This window comes from Hippocampus comes, unplaced genomic scaffold (assembly GCF_001891065.2).
Source record: "Hippocampus comes isolate QL1 unplaced genomic scaffold, H_comes_QL1_v1.1 scaffold322, whole genome shotgun sequence".
Taxonomy (NCBI): domain Eukaryota; kingdom Metazoa; phylum Chordata; class Actinopteri; order Syngnathiformes; family Syngnathidae; genus Hippocampus; species Hippocampus comes.
The window spans coordinates 2,322,836-2,345,470 of record NW_017805137.1 but is presented as its reverse complement, the minus strand read 5'-3'; the positions used below and the strand labels follow the sequence as shown (position 1 = coordinate 2,345,470).

At 40.7% G+C, this 22,635-nt stretch overlaps 1 protein-coding gene across 1 annotated transcript; it reads right to left on the bottom strand.

Moving 5' to 3' along the window:
- Positions 1-5,323: 5,323 nt before the first annotated feature.
- Positions 5,324-18,576, bottom strand: LOC109514173 (solute carrier family 28 member 3). The gene is made up of 17 exons (XM_019867028.1): positions 18,451-18,576; positions 17,837-17,913; positions 16,623-16,714; positions 15,402-15,591; positions 14,035-14,179; positions 13,365-13,478; positions 11,958-12,035; positions 11,811-11,891; positions 11,572-11,652; positions 11,366-11,491; positions 10,450-10,574; positions 9,258-9,426; positions 8,972-9,169; positions 7,839-7,920; positions 7,667-7,765; positions 5,776-5,890; positions 5,324-5,671 (listed from the first exon to the last, which is right to left on the bottom strand). Exons 1-17 carry the CDS (start codon positions 18,508-18,510, stop codon positions 5,554-5,556), a joined length of 1,950 nt encoding a protein of 649 aa, XP_019722587.1. The 5' UTR covers positions 18,511-18,576; the 3' UTR covers positions 5,324-5,553.
- Positions 18,577-22,635: the final 4,059 nt, after the last annotated feature.

Below are 22,635 nucleotides of genomic sequence, written 5' to 3'. Positions count from 1 at the left end.
CATTATATTAAAATTTTATTTTGGGTAAAAATGTTATTTCTCTGAAAATATGTTGTTTTTAATATAATCTTGTTACTCTATTCTCCTGAAATGTTCATTTTGTCCTCCTAGCATTACATCTTTCTCATAAATCTGATTTATTTTCCCATAATGCAACCACGATTAGATGTTGCCTGCTCCCCACAACACAACCCCTTCACCCAACCACATTATTTTGTCAAAATCACAAGTTGCATTCCTCCTAAATGTCATTTCCAAAGGAGGCTGAATCATTGTGAGTGCAGCTGCAGTCTAAAAACGTCAGTACGCTGTACAATCAATACAATTCGCGCTGAATGGAACATGAAGAACTTTAAAACGTATATACTTGTTGCAGCAAAAAGAAACCAAAAAAAAACAACCCTCCATTTTGGGGCGAGCCAGTCCCTCTCAAATGTCTACTCGTGTGTGCGTGATTGCAGAGGATGTTTACCAGGGTGTTCTTCGGATGCATTTGGTAGCTTTTAAAAGGCCTTTGGGAGGTTAAGTGGGTGGTTTCAAGATAAATGGGAATCATGCTCTGTTGCTCTGATCCCAGTGCGGATACAAGTGTGTCCTGCCTGGACCACCTGCCTTGCTTCCACAGAATGTAAATAGAGTTCATATGTGTGTATGTGTGCGTGCGTGTGCATATGCGTGTGTGTGTGTGTGTGTGTGTGTGTGTGTGTGTGTGTGTGTGCGCGCGCTCTCACAGCAGGGGAGAAGTCACGCAGAAAGCCAGGTACCCTCCGTACACGGCTCTAAACGCACGTATGTTCCGAGAAAAGGAAAATGTGATGTGTATGCGTGTGTGGAAGAGAGGCCACATTGTTTCTGGGAATAACAAACGAGCCGCAGTTGCGTTTTCTGGTGTTTCTGTTAGGGATAGCAAAGGTAATGGCAGCAGAGGATCCAAAAGCGAATGGGGGGTGGGGGGGGGGGGATAGGGGCAGGGTCAAGTGGTCCGTGGAGGAAAACGCGGAGCCAGCCAGGCTGGGCAGGGAGTCAGGCACTGGAAAAAGACAAACAAGAATAATTGAGTATCCATAAAAGTACAAAAACGGAAAGCGAGTGTACTAGCAAAGGCCTAGATACCACTCATAATGCGTGAATAATCTGGCACCAACTTGCAGAGACGACGACACCTTGGATGGAAAGCCTCATTGCGTCATGAGGCTTCAGATTCCCATCACTACTCATAATGCGTGAATAATCTGGCACCCACTTGCAGATCAGCAGAGCTCTTATACGCAGGAGGTGATTGCTGATCAGCTGCAGGTGAGGGAGCAGCCTCCGGGTCGGCCTGATAATTAAAGGAAAGAGAGACAGAAGGTCCCTGGAAGTCCACTCTCCAAAATAAAAGCACAGAAGGAAGAGGGTCTGTGACAACACATCACAGTTTAAGTATAAATGTCTGTAATGTCTCATATACCACCAATCCGTTTGCTTTCCCAAACTCGGTGGTGAGCGGTCAGGGCCAGCAAGGCCTTCCCTGCTGGGCGGGACACTGGTAGAAGCACTGACCTACATTTACAACTTAAATATTGCTAGTTGTTCAATGTAATTGCATTGATTTATTCGTAATAGTGGGCGGCCCGGTGGTCGAGTGGTTAACACGTCGACCTCACAATGCAGAGGTACCGGGTTCAATCCCAGCTCCGGCCTCCCTGTGTGGAGTTTACGTTGTCTCCCCGGGCCTGCGGGGGTCTTTCTCTGGGTACTCCGGTTATCTCCCACATTCCAAAAACATGCATGGCAGGCTGATTGGACACTCCAAATTGTCAATAGGTGTGAGTGTGAGCGCGAATGGTTGTTCGTTTCTGTGTGCCCTGCGATTGGCTGGCAACCGGCTCAGGGTGTCCTCCGCCTACTGCCCGAAGACGGCTGAGATAGGCTCCAGCACCCCCCGCGAGCCTAGTCAGGATAAAGCAGTTCGGAAAATGAATGAATGAATATTCATAATATTTTGTTCCCTTACTTTCAGATCATTTCTCCATTTTTTTTTTTTTTTTTTTGATCGATCAGATGTCAGCCTGTCATGTTCCTGCTTCCTTTTGAGCAGAGGAAAGGACAGCACTGTTTCAAAAGATCTTTTTCTTGCTTTTGTGAAGGATCCTCGGAAGATGCTTTTCATTTCTTTTGGAATTGCTCATTCTCCAACAAATTACGGAAAGAGGTTTTATTTCTGTTTTAATAGAGCCTCATCGTTCCTTTTGCTTTGAACTTTGTTATTAATTTTGTCATATTGGTAAAATGGTATACACACAAAAGTTGATGGACTTATCGAAAGCCATTCTTGCATTTTTGAAAATGAAGTCAAACGACATATTAATACCACCATGCATGTTTATGGAATGTGCGAGGAAACCGGAGTACCCGGAGAAAACACACACAGGCGCAGGGAGAACATGCAAACTCCACACAGGAAGGCCGGAGCCCAGAATCAAACCCTGGACCTCTGCACTGTGAAGCGGACGTGCGAACAAGTCGACCACAATGCGTTTTTTTGTAATATGGTGTTCTGTCTTTTTGCCACAGATTGAATGTGACTTGTGGTGATGTAGGTCGTTTTCTGAATAAATATTATTGAGAAAAATTGCTTTCGTTCTTTCTCTTTTTTTCTCTCTCACTCAAAATTATATCCCTTTTGGTGTCTGATTTCATATTTTGTGTTTACAGCAGTTCTTTCTACATCGATAATAATAAAGGCAGTCTTAACATTATTGAGGCAAATTTCTTATGTCCTTGTGGTGATGTAGGTCGTTTTCTGAATAAATATTAATGAGAAAGATTGTCTGGCTTTCGTTCTTTCTCTTTTTTTCTCTCTCACTCCAAATGATATCCCTTTTGGTGTCTGATTTCATATTTTGTGTTTACAGCAGTTCTTTCTACATTGATAGTAATAAAGGCAGTCTTAACATTATTGAGGCAAATTTCTTATGTCCACATTGGCACTGTTCACTAAGCTTGGATTTTTTTTTTATGTTTAGAAAGATTGTCTGGCTTTCGTTCTTTCTCTTTTTTTCTCTCTCACTCCAAATGATATCCCTTTTGGTGTCTGATTTCATATTTTGTGTTTACAGCAGTTCTTTCTACATTGATAGTAATAAAGGCAGTCTTAACATTATTGAGGCAAATGTTTATGTCCACATTGGCACTGTTCACTAAGCTTGGATTTTTTTATGTTTAAACAAAGTAAATACTGATCTTTTTTTTTTTTTAATTAAGATGTCAGGAGTAACCTTTGCTAAAGCCCCTATCCCACTCAGCGGCGAAAAATTGCAACTGTTGGCAACAGTAGCAAAATGCTCATTCACGTCAGAGGTCGTCAGGGTTCGTTGATGGTACATCCATTCATCCATCCATCATCTGAAACGCTTATCCTCACAAGGGCTGCGGGTGGGCTGGAGACTTTGCTGATTTCGGATAAAAATGTTGATTCAAAATCACACAGTTAGGAACATTTTAAGAATCAGCTGCAAATGTATCTGCCGTATTATCGACTTGCAAGTTAAAATACAAAATAATGACTTGGCGATGTTTTCTATGGATAATGGACAGGATTTGTGAAAAATCTGTGATAAAAGATGAACAGGACTGAGGACGCCTGTAATTACACACACGCGGAAAATTGCAGGACTGCACAAAACAGCCCAGTGATGTTCAAAAGTTGTCAATGCACCAATCAGTACCTCTCTAAACCGAAGTGAGGATTTTAAAATAACTGCTACACCCCCTGCCTTATTTCTCGTGCTGTTTACAAATGGAAAGTTTTTGCTGAGAGGTGATGCTTTGAGTAAAACTGATGGTGTGTCTCTGCTCAGCCATGTCTCTGTTAAAAATAAACAATTAAGAGTGTGATTGATAAATCATTGATAAGGAAGGCCTTATTAATTGATCTGGCATTAAACCATGAGGTTATTCTGTTTTTTTTTTCCTGTTGTTTTGTATGTCTGGTTTGTGATGATATCCTGACAACTGTGTGTGTTATATATTCTTCGTGTGACGACAATATCACGTGCAGGTGCAGGAGTCATTGGTTTAGTCCGTGGCGTTGCTTGGAATGATGATGGGGAAGTTATTCGTTATTGGTCTCCTTAAAAGTTTATTTGCAGTTCATCACTGTTAAAACAACGTCCTTAAAAAGATTAAGTTGTCAGATTTTAAAAAAGAACTAAAAACACTTTGGAAATCCGCATCAGAAATACTCTTAGGGCCACATGAAGCTATCTTAAAATTAAAATTTGCAACCACACAGAATCTACAGGAGTCTAAAATCCCATATTTGCTCTTTCCCTCTACCTTTTCCATCTATGTTTATTTGTCCATTTATCTTTTTATGTGTTCTAGACCATCTGTGTGTGTGTGAGAGCATTGAATGGTGCCATATTTTATCCGGCTCACGTCTCAATGAAAAATGTCCTCCGTGACGTGAAGTGAAACTTATGTCAAGCAGGCCCTTGTGTCATGGTGAGACTCTTTCAGAAAGGACAACAGCGACACCCAATGGTCACGTATGTTCTTTGGCAAAACTCAACTTCGTCAACTCCAAGGCTATGATCTTACTTGGCGCGCGCGCGCGCGTGCGTGTGTGTTTGGGGGGGCGGGGGTAATACATAATACATTGTCATGCATTTATTGTAACCGATTGGGGACTGTAGCTGTACCTCAGCTCAATGAAAAGCCGAGACGTTTTTCGATGAGTGTTTCACTTGATTGGTTGGCAGAGGCGTAGTACCAAAATCTGGTACATACCTCATGAGCCCCCTCCCCCAGTTGTTGCTGACACATTTTCTGAAACGAAAACTATGTTGATGACTATGTGGATGCATATACAGTACTATAATTATTTTGGCAAAGGGGAAGTGAATTCACAGGGGCCCTTAACTATAAGTAATTGTTTTTCTTCTTTCTTCTTCTCCTTTCGGCACGTCCCTATCCAGGGGTCGCCACAGCGAGTCAGTAATTTCCATCCGCCCCTGTAAACCGTCCTACCAACTCGCATGGTCGTCTTGGCAAAAGTTTTACGCCGGATGCCATTCCTGACGCAACCCTCCCCATTTCTCCGGGCTTGGGACCGGCACTGGGGAACAGTGCACCCCCAGGGGAGGGCACTGCCCCCCAGCGGCTGGGTTAACTATAAGTAATTGTTTTTAAGTTATTGAAATTGGAACTTAAATGGTGGAAGGAATCGAAGGCAGGGAACACACACACACAAATAAAATCAGACCAACAATCTAATAACCAGCCAATAATGTAATATGGTGTTACCTTATTGACTTATTGACCAAAAGTTACTATGCTATAGGTTTAGGGCTTTTATTACGTTATTGGTCAGTTATTACATTATAGGCCGATAACATTTTTTTAAAAAGTGCAAATGTACGACATTATGGGTCATGATTATGTTATGGGCTGGTATGACGATCGGGGCTCCTACAGGCCGCCTACATACAGTACTTGGCCCTCTCGGAAAGTCTTCCCATTTTTCTCCAGCGTTCAATGCCCCCGTTGGTTGGGACCGTCAAAGCAGCATCAAATCAGCCAGCTACAGTTGAAGTGTGACAAAGATGGCGTGAGCAAGCAGCACCCTTGCAAACTGCTCACACTGAACTCCTTCAAGGTGTAGTTCCATGGCTCATGCACCTTCACGCTGACAATCAAACACACACATCCACTTATGATAGATGACCAAAGAGAATATGTATTGATATAGAGTAAAAAATTGGCAATGTAGCGTAACCACGCATTCCATACCTATTGTAAAGTTGTGTGCAGCAGGTGAGCAGTTGTGTTGCTACTGTCACATTAGTGCTGTTGAATGTGCTGCTGAGGTAGTGTGGGCACTCCAGTTCAGGGATGTACAGTGTGCCTGCAAGCGCACACACACAGCTCATATATGTACTTTATAGGAGTAGAACCATATTGAGACAAAACGGACGCCACTAAGACAATACAGCCATGTGATCTCTTCCAGCCAATTGGTGAAGAAAGAAAATCGAACAATGAATGGTTTATCATTAAATACAGTAGTTTAGTATACTGCTGTGTAGAATAATGTATACATGTATCAATCATTTTGATACATGCATACGAAAAAAAATAACACATGTAAATTTCTAACAAGATGGCGTCTGGTCGTGAGTGGCAGACGGGTTGAGAGTCTGCTTCTCTGGTGAAACCTAAACCTGAGTTTTACACCACTGCCGATAATAAAATTACCAAGGAAGATGAGTTGTTAGAATTTTGAGTGATTAAAATGAAGACAGCGGTGCGACATAAGCTTGTGCTTTTAGCCATGAACCACTTCTCAGAATGGATTGCAAGCTCAAAGAAAGTGCTGGGGGCTGGGGGGGTCGGTGCTCATATAATGTGGATGTACTGCCCCCTGTGTCTTTTAACAACAATGGTTTCTCACGTCTTCGTGCTAAAATTGAGAAGCTGAGTTTAGATATGGTTGCTTAGAAGCAGGGAATGAACGAACAAGTGCTGCGAAACGTGTAATCCCATGGCAATAAAGACTGCAGGAAAGGTGAAGCCAAGTTTGCCCGTGATGTAAATAAATACCCATGAGAACCGTAGCATATAACACTCGAGCAGAAAATCCAGCCTGACGTCTAGTTGTAGACCACCTACTTCAAGAATGCAGTATTCTGTTGTTTACAGAACCAGGTTGGGGATTAGTGGTAGTGCTCTTGAGTGGTTTAGATCCTATTTGGCAAACTGTACTTTTTGTGTGAGCCTTGGTTACTCTGAGTCCCACTCTGCTCCTCTCTCATTAGGTGTCCCCCAGGGTTCTATTTTGGTCCCCTGCTGTTTCCACTGTGTTTGCTGCCCCTAGGTTCCATACTTAGAAAACATGGTATTTCGTTCCACTGAGATGCGGATGACAGTCAAATCAAAGTCCTGCTGAGCAAAAAGGGCGTTTTCTGCCGAAAGCCACGTTTGAACTGTCTGGGGGAAATCAAGGCCTGGATGGCACAGAATTTCTTGAATTTTAATGAAAAGAAAAAAGAATGGTGTTTGGTTCAGATGAAAACCGACTTCCATCAGTGCTGAGTGAGTTTTTATAATTTCCCGTCATTTGTCAGTAAAACGGGCTCATCAGTGATGGAGTGACGCACCTTTTTGTTGTTCATATACTTTAAACTTGAATATGCAAACCAGTAAATGTAATTAACTTTCTGTATTATTGTTTTTGTGGATTACGGACAAGCACTAATTCATTTGTAATTTGAAGAAAGAAATGTTTTCTTATCTTTATTATTTTCATAACTATGTTTTATTTGATCGGAATATTGTTCACTCATTGCAGTTATTGGCTGTTATCTTCAAAACAACTGACACAATAACTAATTCTAAGTAATGATAACTAATTAATTCAAAGAACAGACACTAAGTGAAGGGACAAATGGAGCCCAGATTTATTCATATCTTCAGTCTAGTCATATTAATATGACATATGCGTGTGAATATTCATGCAAACGTGTCCCCAATAGGGTGATTCAAATCTGACTGTAGGAAGTGATGGCGCATACCCAACAGTTTGTTTCCCACTTACCAAGAAGCCTCGGTTGACATGTGTGGAATCATAAATGATATTAATTGTTAGGAAAGTGTGAACTATGAATCAAGCAAAGGCAGTCACCTGCGACACAGGCCGTCACAAAACAGGAAACGCTGCCTGCGATCAGGGATCGGATGCCACAAGAGGAGATGTCGCTTTGTCTCTCCGGAGCCATTGACGCTGCAGCAATAACAATATGATAATAGTTTCTATTTTTTTAAAGTAATGAGTGATTTGTGGTAGTGGCACTCACTTATCGCTGCTATTGACATGCCTAGCGAGGCCAAGTTGGAAAAGCCGCACAGGGCGTATGTGGCAATGGTTTCAGAGTGGACCTGTGAAAGAGAAAACCATCATGGTCGTGTTCTGTCTGTTTTGATTGTGTATCAACTCCAGCTGGAGTGAAGGGTGTTTGCCTCCAGCCGGCGCACCTGTTCCACGTTTCCCCTTCAAGCCTCGCCATGTATTTAAGGACTGTCTCTGCTCTCGTTGGTTTATTGTCCTTGCTAGCTGTTGTGCTTCAAGTGTTGTGTTCTAGACCTTTCAATCTTTCATAGTCTCTCTCTTTTTGTCGTAGAACTTTGTAAGTATTTTGATCAACCGTCAATTACCTTCAGGCGGTATACAAATGTAACAACCATGAAAGTGTGAGCTGAATTTGTATGGCCTGCCCGCATAAATATTAGCAGTTAAACTGCTAACAATTAGCCGGCAACCACCGGACAAAGGAGCTATCGTGTCATCTTTTGATCATACACTGTTGCAAGTTGCAATGATGTTCACGCTGTATGTAGAATCATAACTTAAAATACAAAGGAGCTATCGTGTCATCTTTTGATCATACACCGTTGCAAGTTGCAATGATGTTCACGCCGTATGTAGAATCATAAAAAGATTTGAAGGCATATTCTTTCTCAGGAGTCCATTTTTTTAGTAGTTCACTTTCATTTTCTACTATTTTACATTTGTTGTATTGTTGAATAAAATTGTTTGAAATGAATGAGAAAAATGGATGTCAATAAAATGTTGAATTTCTCTATAATTATGTTTGCTGACAGTTCCAGTGCTTTAAAACTGGCAATTTAAAAGCAATTAAAAAAAAAAAAATTACCGGTACTGCATCCCACCCATCAGCGAATGTTTGTCTGTCCGCGAAAAGCATGTAACTGTCTAAACTGCTCCGTGACGCAAGAAAGGTTGGGGACCACTGAGTTAGTTATGTTGGTTTTTAGTATTTGACAATGAGATACAGTATGGGTTAAATGTAGGATTTGACAGTGGGAGGGTTTGGTTAGATTTGGGGGCGAGGATGGGGGTTAAAATGAGCTGGGTGAGGGTTATGGTATCCAGAGAGCAAAAAAAAAAAAAAAGAAAAGCCACCCTTACAGAAATGTATTGTTTTACGTTGTTGATGTACTCCGGCCCGCCAGCCTTGCGCTTCTTGATCAACACCGACAGCTTCTGATAGGCCACAAACTCATTAAGGAAGGTCTTAGTGCCCACCAACTCGGCCACCACGAAGCTGTCCTCCCACGAAACTCCCATAATGAACGCCAAGGGCATGAAGATATACGAGCACATCAGCTGGAAGATGGCGAAAAGTTTGACTTGATTTGACATGGACTATACGGTACATACGGTCATTTGAACACATTTTGTGCGCGTCCTTTACCGAGAAGCTGAGCTGCGGGTAGTCAAACATGCCCCCCAGCCAGGAGATGGTGGCGTCGAAGAAAGCCACCAGAGCCAAGAAGGACAAAAGGTTGACCACCACATTGGCCACCAGACTCACTGCAAAGATGGCCCCTTGCGACGCTGCCTCCAGCATGTTGGTACATTCCCTGAAGGAAACAGTGAATATTTCAAAAGACAAAAAGACCCCCCCACCCATTTGTCATTGGCTACTCACACATTCATGTATTCGTACTTTTATTCCCCTGTGGATCCTTCTCTCAGCTATTTACATTTGATTGCAGTTTTTCAAAGATCATGTTAGCTTTGTCTGAATTTAAGATAAGATAAGATAAGAAAACCTTTATTAATCTCGCAATGGAGAAATTCCCAATTCACAGCAGCAAAGTTACACATCTGGCTTTAGATCAACTTACCTGTTGAAAGGTGAATTATAACTGTTATAGGGTCTCACGTAATTGTTTCGCCTCTCACTCCACACATTCAGTAGGGTGGTACATTCATCTACCAGTGGTGTCATTGAAATGATTCATTTTTTTTTTTTTTTTTATATGGACCCTATCTTCAGCTATTTGCTGAAAAACTCGCCTGTTTTTTTTTTTTTTTTTTTTGCTGCTCTTTGTAAGATGACAAGGTGGCACCAACACCCAGGCTAATTAGAAAGTAATAATCAGTGTCAAGGAGGAACAATGTTAAAATGATACATCTCAACGGTTAAAAGATCTTTTTTATTTTGGGCAAAAGAGAAGTTAAGCCCAAGTTATGGAGAGGAGGATATGCTCATAAAAATTCCAAATATTTGGGCAATTGTTCTAATATTTGCAGGAGTTGAAATTGACATAAGTAGAGATGTCCCATAAATGTTAAAAAAATAACTAATAAATAAATTAGATGGTATTGAGTGACCTGAGGCTTGTTTACATGAAGCATCCCGGTCACGGTCACATGTTGGGAAGTAGTTTGGCTGGTTCCTACATCTGCTTTGAGATTGTGTTTGGAAGGTTAACAACGTTCAAGTGGCGTTCCCACGTTCTTAAAGTCTTTAACTGTCATAGCAAGTGGACTTGCACAAAGAGGTTCTATCTAAAGAAAAGGACGGTTTTGCTATACCGGAGGTCATGCACCTATTTCACGCAAAGGCTCATGGAGCGTAGAAAAAAAGGAGGATATACCCTTCGATTTTGACGTCAATTGATTTTGTCCTCGGCGTCTCTGTTTCTGGCCAGAACATTTTCGAGATGGCCAGCGAGGCGGGAGCAGACATCAACGATGCGGTCATCAAGTGCGTAGCTTCCACCTTGCAGAAACAAGGAAATGATGACGAAATAAACCTCCACAACCCAGCAATCGAAATGTTGATACAGCACTAATAAATATAATGATGAAACACCTAATACATCATTATCGACATTTCAGGATTTGGATGAAATATGAGCATTGTAATCGTTATTTTGTTTCATGAATTATTTTCTGTCAAAGCACTTAGTAAACATGTTTTTTTTTTTTTTAAAGATTCTATATTAGTTATCATAAATATCCTCACCTTCATGATGCCCTATGTATTTTTTCAGTTTATTTTTCAGAAACCAGAAAATTTCCGAAAACTGAACCACATACTGATGATATTATATATTTTATATTTATTAATAATTTCATTCCAGGGTATAGAATTGAATGAACCGTTTAACTAAGGGCATAGCTGATTTTAGTAGAGGTTTGACAGTGTTATGAGATGTTTAAGGTAAAAAAAATAAAAATATGACTCAGAAATCAACTACAATTAAGATAAATTCCACTTAGCTCAAGAGCTAATTTATATTTTGAATGATATTTAGGAATCTTTTACAACAGTTACATTTTATCTTCGGAAAACTCTCATTTACGCAACAAGTGCATGTTTCTGTATTTTGCGCATGAATTGTTAAAATTCCATTGGGAGTCAAGAAAATGATTCTGGAATGACCAATCTAGCGAGTGTCCTGCTGAAGAAATCAAGTCCACTCATAAGACCGATGTCTTCCATTAGCACATTGTTGTTTTTAATGTGTTTTTTTTCCCCTCATGTGTGCGTTCCATGATCTTCCTCACCCCGAAGGAGATGAAAACTCCCAAGAGGGTGCCGGCGATGCTGGCGAAGCCTCCCGTCATCACGGCGTGGATCTCGGACAGGGTGAGCTCATGGATGTAGGGTCGAATCAAGAGGGGGGTCTCTGTCTGAAACAACGATTTGACGTGAGGAGGAGAAGGAGGAGGTGGGGATTTGGTGGTGGCGTATTGTTGTCATGGCAACACACCTGCCCCAAGAAGATATTTGCAGCTGCGGCCATCGATTCGACCGGAGACGTTCCCATGGTAACCTGCATGATGAAGCCAATCTGTCGACAGGAAACAATCTTGGGTGTTGGTCGCGTACTGTGCTCATTGTCCAGTGCTACTGCTTTCTCACCTTGCAAACTAGGAAACAATCTTGGGTGTTGGTCGCGTACTGTGCTTTCTTCCTCAAACTCATTGTCCAGTACTACTGCTTTCTCACCTTGCAAACAAGCCACTGCATGAAGCCCAGGTGGTAGAGCATAGAAATGACAGCGCTCAGAAAAACCAAGATCGGCATCACCTGCGTACAAAACATCACAACATGACTTTTATCACCTCGGATGACAAAACGTCATGATGCACTTACCTTGAAGATGAAGAAGTGCACCTCGTGTTTTTCTCCAAAGACAAAACGAGAACCAACATCTGTGTAGGATATAAAGATCTGCAGAAAGGACATTTTGTCTCACGTTCATGCGGCCACAAACTCGAATGAACCTGAAAATGTACAGTACCAGTCAAAAGTTTGGAAACACCACAGGCGATTTTACATGGTGGCAAGAGGTAGGCGTTTTTACCGACTCCTTTGGCAGTGGATCTATTAATAATGATTTCAAAATGTTATCACAAATCCTTTGCGTCCGATACGGACCGGATGTCACGTGACTGATCACCATATGCATTTGTTTACGCAGCCATGCTGGCAGAATAATAGCGATGGCAGGTGAAGGATTTAATATGGAGAAAATTGATAAAATGAGTGTTAATCAGTCAACATTCTGTCCAAGTGAATTCACATCACACTTTGATGAAAAGGACAAAATGACGTGTGCAAGCTGAACAGGTTGAATATTACACATTCCTAACAAGCGCCAGGAGTGCTTTTTACAACTGCCGTGAAGGCAGATGGGGAGAACTACAATGGTGAGCCCTTGCAATCATACAAAGGCTTGGAAAGTTAGAAATTTTGATGACGTGCCAGGGCTGTATGTGCTAAGAAGGCTCATGGGGCATCCTGTTCCGTTGCCGCGGGTGGGCAAGGAGGGGATGCTGATGAGGCGGCGGGCTTTGTGGCAGGGTGGATCGCGATATGTCTCAACCTCACTGTTGAGCAGGCACACTGGATGTGAAAGCTGGAGGTACTGGCCTGCTCGCTCGTAGGTGGGCAAGGAGGCTGCTCGAGGTGCAGATTTTTCAGGTATCCAATTCAGGGAGTTGCCCGGAGGCATACGTGGACAAATGATAAAATCACACGCAGCTCTGTGCAGGAAGCCCGCACCTTGGCCGAAGTGGCCACTCAATGATTATTTTTTGGTTTCCCAGCTCAGGAAGTTCCCCCGGAGGCAAACCACTGAGCATTGAGCGGGATGGCCCAGGCCTGTTCCTTTGTAAAGCAAAGAAAAATATTTTGGATAAATAAACGGTACATACAAACAAATATGAGTGTTTATTTTAGTTTCAGCAAAGTGCTTTTTGCTAATTGTACTCATCTGATTTTGCTATCTTCTACATTAAAAAAAGAAGCCTTGAGGGAGGTCTGTGGTCTTGCTTCGTCTTTGAATAGCCACAGACTGTGATGACATGGTTCCACAACACCTGTTTTATACTTGTTCACTAAACCTGTTAAACTGTATTAGGTTACACAAAGAACCACAGGCGTGTGTGTGTGTGCGTGCGTGCATGTGTGTGTGTGTGTGTGTGTGTGTGTGTGTGTGTGTGTGTGTGTGTGTGTGTGTGTGTGTGTGTGTGTGTGTGTGTGTGTGTGTGTGTATACCTCAACACGTTGGCCGAGCCAGTTCAGTGCTTTAAAGCCAAAGGAGGTCCTGAGAACAAGAAGCCCAAAGGCAAACTGCAGCCCAAGTCCACAGAACAACACTTGCCAGGACCACTAAAACACATTCAGACAATATGTTTATTTGACTCACTTAGATCTAGAGGGGGCTACATTCATTTTTTGTTGTTGTCATTTTGCAAGTGCAATTTAAATTTTTCGGAGTATAATCAAACCTATTATATATTAATTTCATTTTTATTGAGAAGGCAACGATGACTTCTTCTTCTGTAAAATGCCTTTTATTCAATATGAAAATGTATGTTGATTGTTGATAACATCTTTCCGAGTTTCTGTTTTGCAGACCCTATGAGGTAGCCTTGATACTAAAATAAAACCGGACTAAATCAAAGAAAGCTGGGTCCAGAAGTTCCTTAATTATTTTCCTTCATTATTCCGACATCCGGGATTGTCTGAATGAATTCCACATCAAAGAATTCACTTAAATCTCATCCTGTTTTCTGGTATGGGTAAGAACTCAAGCAGTAGCATTCTGTGTGTGTGTGTGTGTGTGTGTGTGTGAGGGGTGCAGAGCCCAGGGACAATCCTGGCGTGTGTGTGTGTGTGTGTGTGTGTGTGTGTGTGTGTGTGTGAGTGCACGTGGAGGAATTACATTGAAAGGATGCTTGGAGAAAAGCATCATGAGAAAGATGAGGAGCAGCAAACCAAAGAAAGACATAAGTTGTCTTTCTCCTCGTTTGGCTGTGTCCAGTACCAGCCAGCACACAAGGCCCACCAGCACACACGCGTAAATCAGCCTGCAGAGGAGAGCCGCAAAAATCAAACAACTGGATCATACACAACCATGTAAATCAAGAGAAGGGCTAGAGAACACGTTTGTTTGACCTACTCTATGCTATGTGTACACTGCTGTTACTTGAAGGGTTAGAACACGGCCACATTAATGCTTTTTATGTCTATGGTGTTTCCCATTCTGTGTTAGCATTAGCTTTAAGCTAGTGGACTTAACGGTTAAGCTATGTGGTTCTATTAAAATTATTTTTAGCATTAAACATCTACCAAACTGCTGTTTGTTGTGAATGTTAAGTGGGTTGTGTTCATTGCCACCGGAGGAGTTGGATCTCAAATTTGTGCTTGTAGGTTGAAACCAAAAATTAGCCAAACGAAGACCCATACAGTATCTGGAAAAACTCGTAGGTCAAGTCCCTGTTTTCTCAAGCCGCCACTGTATTTCTCAGAAAACAAGTTGCACGTCTCAAGAACACAGGTATTTATTATTTTGAAGAAAAGAATGTGTCAATTTAGAAAAAAGATAAATATTTGAGAAATAATTATATATTTTTAAGAATACGTTTTTAGAAATGTCTTTTTTTTTATTCAAAATTCCATTTACCGGTATGTTTTCAAGTCATATTTTCAAGTCAAGAGTAATATTTTGAGGAAAAAAGTGGAAAAATAGTTCCAATGTATACAAAAATTGAATAAAAAGAAGAAGAAAAAAAAGTAAAAAAAGAAATTACTATATTAACAACGGTTATTATACTATATTTGACTGGCAACTGGTCCAGTGTGTCAACCACGTACTGCCCACTTGGTACCACATCTAATGGATGGACACACACACACACACACACACGCACGTACACACACACACACACACACACACGCGCACACACGCACACACGCACGCACGCACGCACGCACACACACACACACACACACACACACACACACACACATATTATTATTATTTATTTTACATTCTACCACTCAAGATTGATGCCATTTACAACCTGGTCAAATGCATCCATTGCACCACGTGGCAGAAAAAGGACAGGTAAGGTCTTCAAAGACACGTGGGGTCACTTCAAAAACAACAGTTGGAAGGAATGAATTTACCAAATGAATCACTACCCTGTTAGATTTTTCTCCACACAGCACCATCTCCTGAAGAATCGAATTTGATTTTTCTCATCTGCTTGGTACTACAGTCAACATTTCTCTGATGTCATTTCTCACCATCTGATCCGAATCCAGTGTCTGCTGACCAGCTCCCTGACAGGAAGCAGCCCCTCCCATATCCGGTCGCCATAACGCCCCATCATCCAATCCCAGACGACGAAGAAGAGCACCATTAAGGAGATGACCAGCATCTCGAGAGCCCGACGGAAGTTCAGCACGCAGGCCACGATCACTGCGGCAACCCAACCTGGAACACATGATCAGCTAATACTTGCTTTCTTACAGAAGGACCACAAAAAAAAAAAAAAAAAGGGTCAAAAACAACCCAAATTGGTTTAGTTTTAATCCAACCGCTGGATTATTATAGCACCATCCTAAGAGTAGTTAACCTGACCCAGCAGGATGGGTTGGTTGATTTAGCTCAACAGGCGAGTTAAATATTTTACCCAAATTGTTTGGTCACATAAACTAACATTTTTGGGTCAAATAACAACAATTTCAAATCCCATACATATTTGTTGGTCAGTAATCTTGCCAAATGCTTGATTATATTAACCAATATGCAAAATTAATTCAAATAAATTACAATACAATCCCCAAGAATTTCAATTGCATTACATTACCGATACCTATATAACCGTTCCCGATAAAATATTTGCCAGGTTTGGTCTCTCAAAGCATGTATTATGCAATACCAAAGAATCTTCAATAAAAATGTGATACAAAATATTTAGACATACCTGTAGGTATCAATAAGTTATGGAATGGGTGTCTGTGATTTTATCATTCTGTATCTAACTAAAATAAAAGCTAAAAGCCAAAGCGAGCGCGCACAGATGGCGGCAAAATCTATTTGTGGCTGTTCTAATTAATTTTAATGAAATATTGCTATTTTTGTGTGATAACGAGCATATGTGAGGCTTTGCTAACGTCGTTAGTACAGTGTGAGCTAGCATGAATTACATATACTGTACATGTCAATTCATTCACATTACAAAAACAAAAAAAAAAAACAACTGCCTGGCTAACTACTAAGCTAACTGCCTGGCAAATTAGCCGGTAAGATATTGAAACAAACCCCATATAGCTAGGAGGCAAGCTCAAACATTAACACAGGTATTGTGAACACTTGGGCTGATGAAACAAGCAAGCATTTAGTGTGTACCTTGAGAGATCCAAGGCCCCTCGGGCCACCCTATCGTTTTATGCTAGTTACTTTTAAAACAGAGTTAACATCATTTCAGAGTCACAAGTAATATTTTTACAGAGATCACTCACATGCGACGACAAGCAACTTTAGAAGCAGTTCCAAAGTGTCTCGGTGTTGGACGCAAAAGTGTTTCAGTAGTGCTACTTTCCTCATCAGCAGTCTACACAAACCAAGAGAGAATAAAAAATAAGTTAAAAACGGAATTCAAGGTCACAATATTAGGCACACCATATCTAATGACATCAAAAGAGAAAAAAAAAGATAAATGTATAATTTATCATTTTTAAATATGTACAGTGATGCCTTGAGATACAAGTTGAATTTGCTCATTTTTTTGGTTTTGTTTTATTATTGTACTCTCTTTTATCTAATTATGTTCTTATTCTGTGCTACTCCTTTCTGAATAGTTTTATTTTTGTTGTACATGCTCAAATTCCCATGAAGATTAAAAAAATAAATGTGTATATAATACCAACTGAATTGTGTTCTGTATGTGTGTTTGGATCAAAGTATTAACCTTTAATTTTGCTAAATCTAACTCAAATTTTCCAAGAGTTGCATCTTTTCTTGAAGAGGTTTTTTTTTTTTGTCGTTTTCCTTAAAAATAAATAAATAAATAAATAAATAAATAGACATGGTGCCGCTGGATGCTTTCGAGATTAGTGCAGGCATTAGTCCCGAGTCTCGATTAATTAATCCCGCAATTTATGCAGAAGTAAATAAAGATAGGGGCAGCACAGGAGTCGATTGGTAAACACACCGGCCTCACAATGAGAGGTCCAGGGTTTGATTACGGCTTCCTGTGTGGAGTTTGCATGTTCTCCCCGTGCCTGCGTGGGTTTTCTTCGGGTATACTCCAATTTCCCCCCACAATCCAAAAACATGCATGGTCATGGAACACTCTAAAGTCTAAATCGTCCCTAGGTGCGAGTGTGAGCACGGATGGTCGTTCGTCTAGGTGTGCCCTGTGATTGGCTGGCAATCAGTTCGGGGTGCACCTCGCCTACTGCCCGAAGACAGCTGGGATAGGAGTTCCCAGCCCAGCTCATTGATGGTCTGCACCGTTTGGCCTGATGTGTGAGGTTGTCATGATGCAAGATGACTCCTTCTGACTGATGACTCCTGCGTTTGTTCTTAATGACTGCCTTGACCTGGCTCAGCAGTTCACAGTAGTTGGCACGAAGTTCGAAAGTGACGATGAAGTCAAAAGTGTTGTGAGCGACTGGCTGATGATGGTGTAACTAATAAAGTGAGTATGTAACGTTGAAAAAAAAGGACCCACAAACTGTAGTTGTGTCGGTTTGAATTTTTCTCAGCATCTTCATCAGTGTTGGAGTCCATGTCGACGTACACTTCCTCCTGTAGCGCACACACACACACACACACACACACACACACACACACACACACACACACACACACACAGCCTCAGGACAATGCGTTAAAAACCTGAAACGATCTTTGTTTGCACAAGGTTTTGGCTTGCGTGTTGACACTCGAGGCAAATGAATGTCATCAAAACTATCCTGTCGGTCACACGAGCAAGAAGACTGGGCAAAAAGTTGTACATTTGAGGAGAAAAGTAATATTTTGTGAAAATAGTAAAAAAAAAAAAAAAAAAAGTGATAAGAAGGAAATATCCGTATATTTTCAGGGGGAAGAAAAAAATGCATTTTAAGAGAAGCCAATAAAAGTTGTACATATTTTGCAAAAAATCTGACATATATTTACGAGATACAGTTCGGAAATCTTCTTTTCCCGAAAATCGGCTGCAAATATAAGACAAACAAAACATTTTCAAGGAAAAATCATGTATTTTCAATCCAGACCAATAGTATAGATTTTTGAGAAGACACTATCATAGTTTTGAGAAAAAAAGTGTAACAGTGTTCCTACCTGGGCCTCAAAGGCTCTGTTGCGTTTTCCGCTTTTGTGCCTCCCAATCATCTCCATCATATTTGTGTTCTACTTCAAACACTAGCAGCACAGGAGGATTTAAACGCACCTTTCTCCATTCATCTGCTCCACCCTCATCCCACTCGGGTCGCTTCCGTTCCACCTCCTGAGCTGTCATCAGCAACCACAAGAGGGCAGTGTCACATCATTTCACAGTAATTGTCAAACATTGAGCCAACGAGTTCACCTTCCCTCATACAAGGCCATGCCATCACCAAGCACAACACACCATTGGATACCTAGAATAACATCCAGACATAATAGTTAAATTATAATTACCGGTATATGAAAACAGTGCAACTAAATCTTTTCTGAAAACAATATCATTTTCTACAGCCATTCAAAATTAAAATGAAGATTTAAAATGTATTTTAAAAAGCAATTCAAGATATCACAAAATAGGCTAAAACACAGATTTCATAAATTGCAACATATGCAACATGTCATCTAGTGTTATATTTTTAAATCGATGATTACACCGTAGCAGGGATAGGCTCCAGCACGCCCGCCACCCTTGTGAGGATAAATGGATTAGAAAAATGGATGGATGGATGGATTACATCATAGGTACTCCATAATATTCCATTAAACCAACAGAATTAAAAAAGAAACAAATACAAATGCTATTTATGTTTTCATAAAAATATTAAATTATGACAATTTCTATTTAAATAATCAATAATATTTGTCATTAATGATTCATCAAAAATATCTGTGTGCCCTGCGATTGGCTGGCAACCGGTTCAGGGTGTCCCCCGCCTACTGCCCGAAGACAGCGAGGATAGGTTCCAGCACCCCCTGCGACCCTTGTGAGGATAAAGCGGATCAGAAAATGGATGGATGGGTGGATGGATGATTCATCAAAAAAATTATTGAAAAGTACTGCAAAAAAAAAAATGTAAATACTAATATGGAGGAAAATTTACAAAGCAAAATTAAAAATTCAAATAAAATAATTAGAAAATCTTTATTGCCATAATCTGTTTTCATCATTTAAATGGACTTACAAACAATTGCAAACAGCACCAATAAAATCCAAATTAATATACATTTAAATTATTACATAATTCCATGCATCTAAAATACTTAATATCACTGGTGGGGGAGCAATCATTTTTTAAAAATAGCCTACATGCATGAATTACAGATATTTAAAAAAAAAATCTCTCTCACCAGTGTACCTCATGATATGGGCAGGAGAAAACTGCCCTTATGGGTCATGCCCGCACTTTGAAGTGTAAAGACAGGCATCACACCAATTCAAACACAATCAATGCTAAATGAAGCGCAGAGATGTGAAGGGTGACTTGTTTGCAGGAATAGTAACACATGACGGGACATACATGTGTGTGCGATGCAGCTGCCGGCGCCACTTCATTTGGCACAATAATTGCAAAGTGTTATCACCGAGGCCCTATGTGATGGACGGCCATACTTCATTATGCTTGGAGTAGCAGTCACTACTCAACAGGAAGGACACGACGTCTTGCAATATTCTCTTGTTGTGACAACCTTTTAATTAGAGCCATGGACACACATCTTGTACTGTCTCTCTCTCTCTCTCTCGCTCTCTCTCTCTCTCTCTCTCTCCCTCTCTCTCTCTCTCTCACACACACACACACACACACACACACACACACACACACACACACACACACACACACACACACGCACACACACACACACGCACACAGGATCCATAATTACACTGCCCTATTCAGCAGCAGTGTCCGTGCGTCACCACAAACGTCATGTTAAAGTCACAGCAGCAGGAAGAGGTAGGAAGAGTGTCGATGGTCGATGTGTGATGTCACTGGCTGTCAGATGCAAGGTGAAACATGGTGCACAGCTGATGTGAAAGGGAATAACATTTATTCTGGTTGTAAGAACCAAAAGCAATCTGGTGAACAATATGCAATTTGGTAGCGATCTATTTTTGTTTCTCCTTAGACAAAAGTTAGCATTTCAAAGGAAATGGACATTTTATGGCGAACCATTTTTTTTTTTTTTGGGACCAACTTTAGTTTTTTCTGTGATTAAATACTGTACAGCATTTTAGGCAATTGGTTTTTGTTTTGTGCTAAAAAAAACAATAATGTCACATAAAATAAAAAGTCATATTTTCTTGATGTAAAAATGTACATGTTGAAAGGGAAAAAGAACACTTTTTCAAGGAAAAAAAAATGCCCTACACTCTTGGAAAGAGGTCATGTTTTTTTTTTTAAAGAGGAAGTTAACCCTGAATCCATCCATCCATTTTCTGAGCCGCTTTATTCTCACAAGGATCGCAGGGGGTGCTGGAGCACATCCCGGCCATCTTCGGGCAGTAGGCGGGGGACACCCTGAACCGGTTGCCAGCCAATCGCAGGGCACATAGCGACGAAGAACCATCTGCGCTCACACACACACCTAGGGACAGTTTAGAGTGTTCCATTTTGGAGAAAACCCACGCAGGAACGGGGGTAACATGCAAACTCCACACAGGAAGGCTGGAGCTGGGGTTCAACCCACGACCTCTGCGCTGTGAAGTCAACACACTTACCACTTGTCCGCTGGGGAAGTCAACAATAATAAGTTCTATGCATGGGTGTCCAAACTCGGTCTTCAAGGGCCGATGTCCTGCCCATTTTTCATCTCTCCCTGCTGCAACACATCTGATTCAAATGATCAGGATCATGATCTTGCCTCTTCAGAGCTTGCTGACGGGCTGATCCTTTGAATCAGGTGTGTTTCAGCAGAGAGAAATGGAAAACAAGTAGGACAACAGCCCCTGACGACCGAGTTTGGACACCCCTGTTCTATGCAGTCTTACTAGTCTAAACATAGTATTCTGATTAATATTCTGTTTGTGTTATATGAGTTAAGCAGTAAAATCCACCCATTTTTGTCCATCCCTCCATTTTATAGTGTCAACGAGGAGAATGCACCGGAAGTTGAATATTTGTCATAAATCTATTGTTTCACCAGGGGGGGTAAAATTCCAGGGTTTTTTTCCCAGATGGAAAAATTATATAGACACTGTTGTATTCATCAAAGAAATGTATTTCAGAAAAAAAATATGAAAATGTGCAAAAAAATGTGCACATTTTCCAGAAAGAAAACCCGTTTTAGCTTTACTATAGTTTTCTCCAATAGTTTCCAGAAAAAAATATTGTTGGAGAGTAAAAAAAAAAAAAAATCAAATCGGATTTTTTTTTTTAAATGGCAGAATGATTTTTAGGAAATTGATTCTCCTTTTGTGGCAAGTTGGTATAATTGTGTGCTTTGTTTGGCAGGAAGATATATTTTAGGACGTTTAGGGGTTTTTTTTTGGTGGTGGGGGTGGTGGTGGCAGAATACATTTTGTGGAAAAATGTCATTTAAAAAGTTCCAATAAGAAAAATAGCATATTTGAGGAGAGAGAAATGGATCCTATTTTGTATTGAAACAAAACCGTCTCATTGTGGCTGCTCTACAGTCAAATGTGACCTCCTCCTCTTCCGTCTCTTTCTTTCTGACAAGGACATTCCTTCCTCACTCAAGGCCAGTCTAGTGCAGACAAATGTTAACCCTTTATGTCACACTCAACCCTGCAGACTGGACCAATGCAAGTTGGTTATTATACGGACAGCATCTTGGGTCTATCATGAACACGTTAATGCATCTTATCGCTAATGCGAGTGGGGAAATAGCTTCAGAAAAGTAAAGAGAGGGTGTTTTTGTGGCAAATTATCGCTGGAGATAATTTTGGTGGCTAAAATCAATATCTCACTGAGCAGCGACCGATTGTTTTTTTTCCATCAGGATTCGTTAAAGGTTGCAAAGATGTCTGCACAGTTTTTCTTGTGAAGAAATTCAGAATGTGGAATAAAAAAAAACTGTTTGCGACACTTAATGGAATGGATTAATGGCATTTCTGTTCATTTCAGTGGGGAAAATGCTTTTACATGAATGTTTTGAGTCACACGTGTGGCAATGGAGCAAAGTAAATGTATATGTCAAACACCACTGAATACAATTTTTTTCAACATTTTGAACAAAAGGGGGGAACCTAGTGTTTTTATGCCAGTAAACACCTTTTTGTGGCAAGCGGGTGGGTTTGAGTAATTGTTTTAATTTACTGTATGTTTACATTATGGAAAAGAA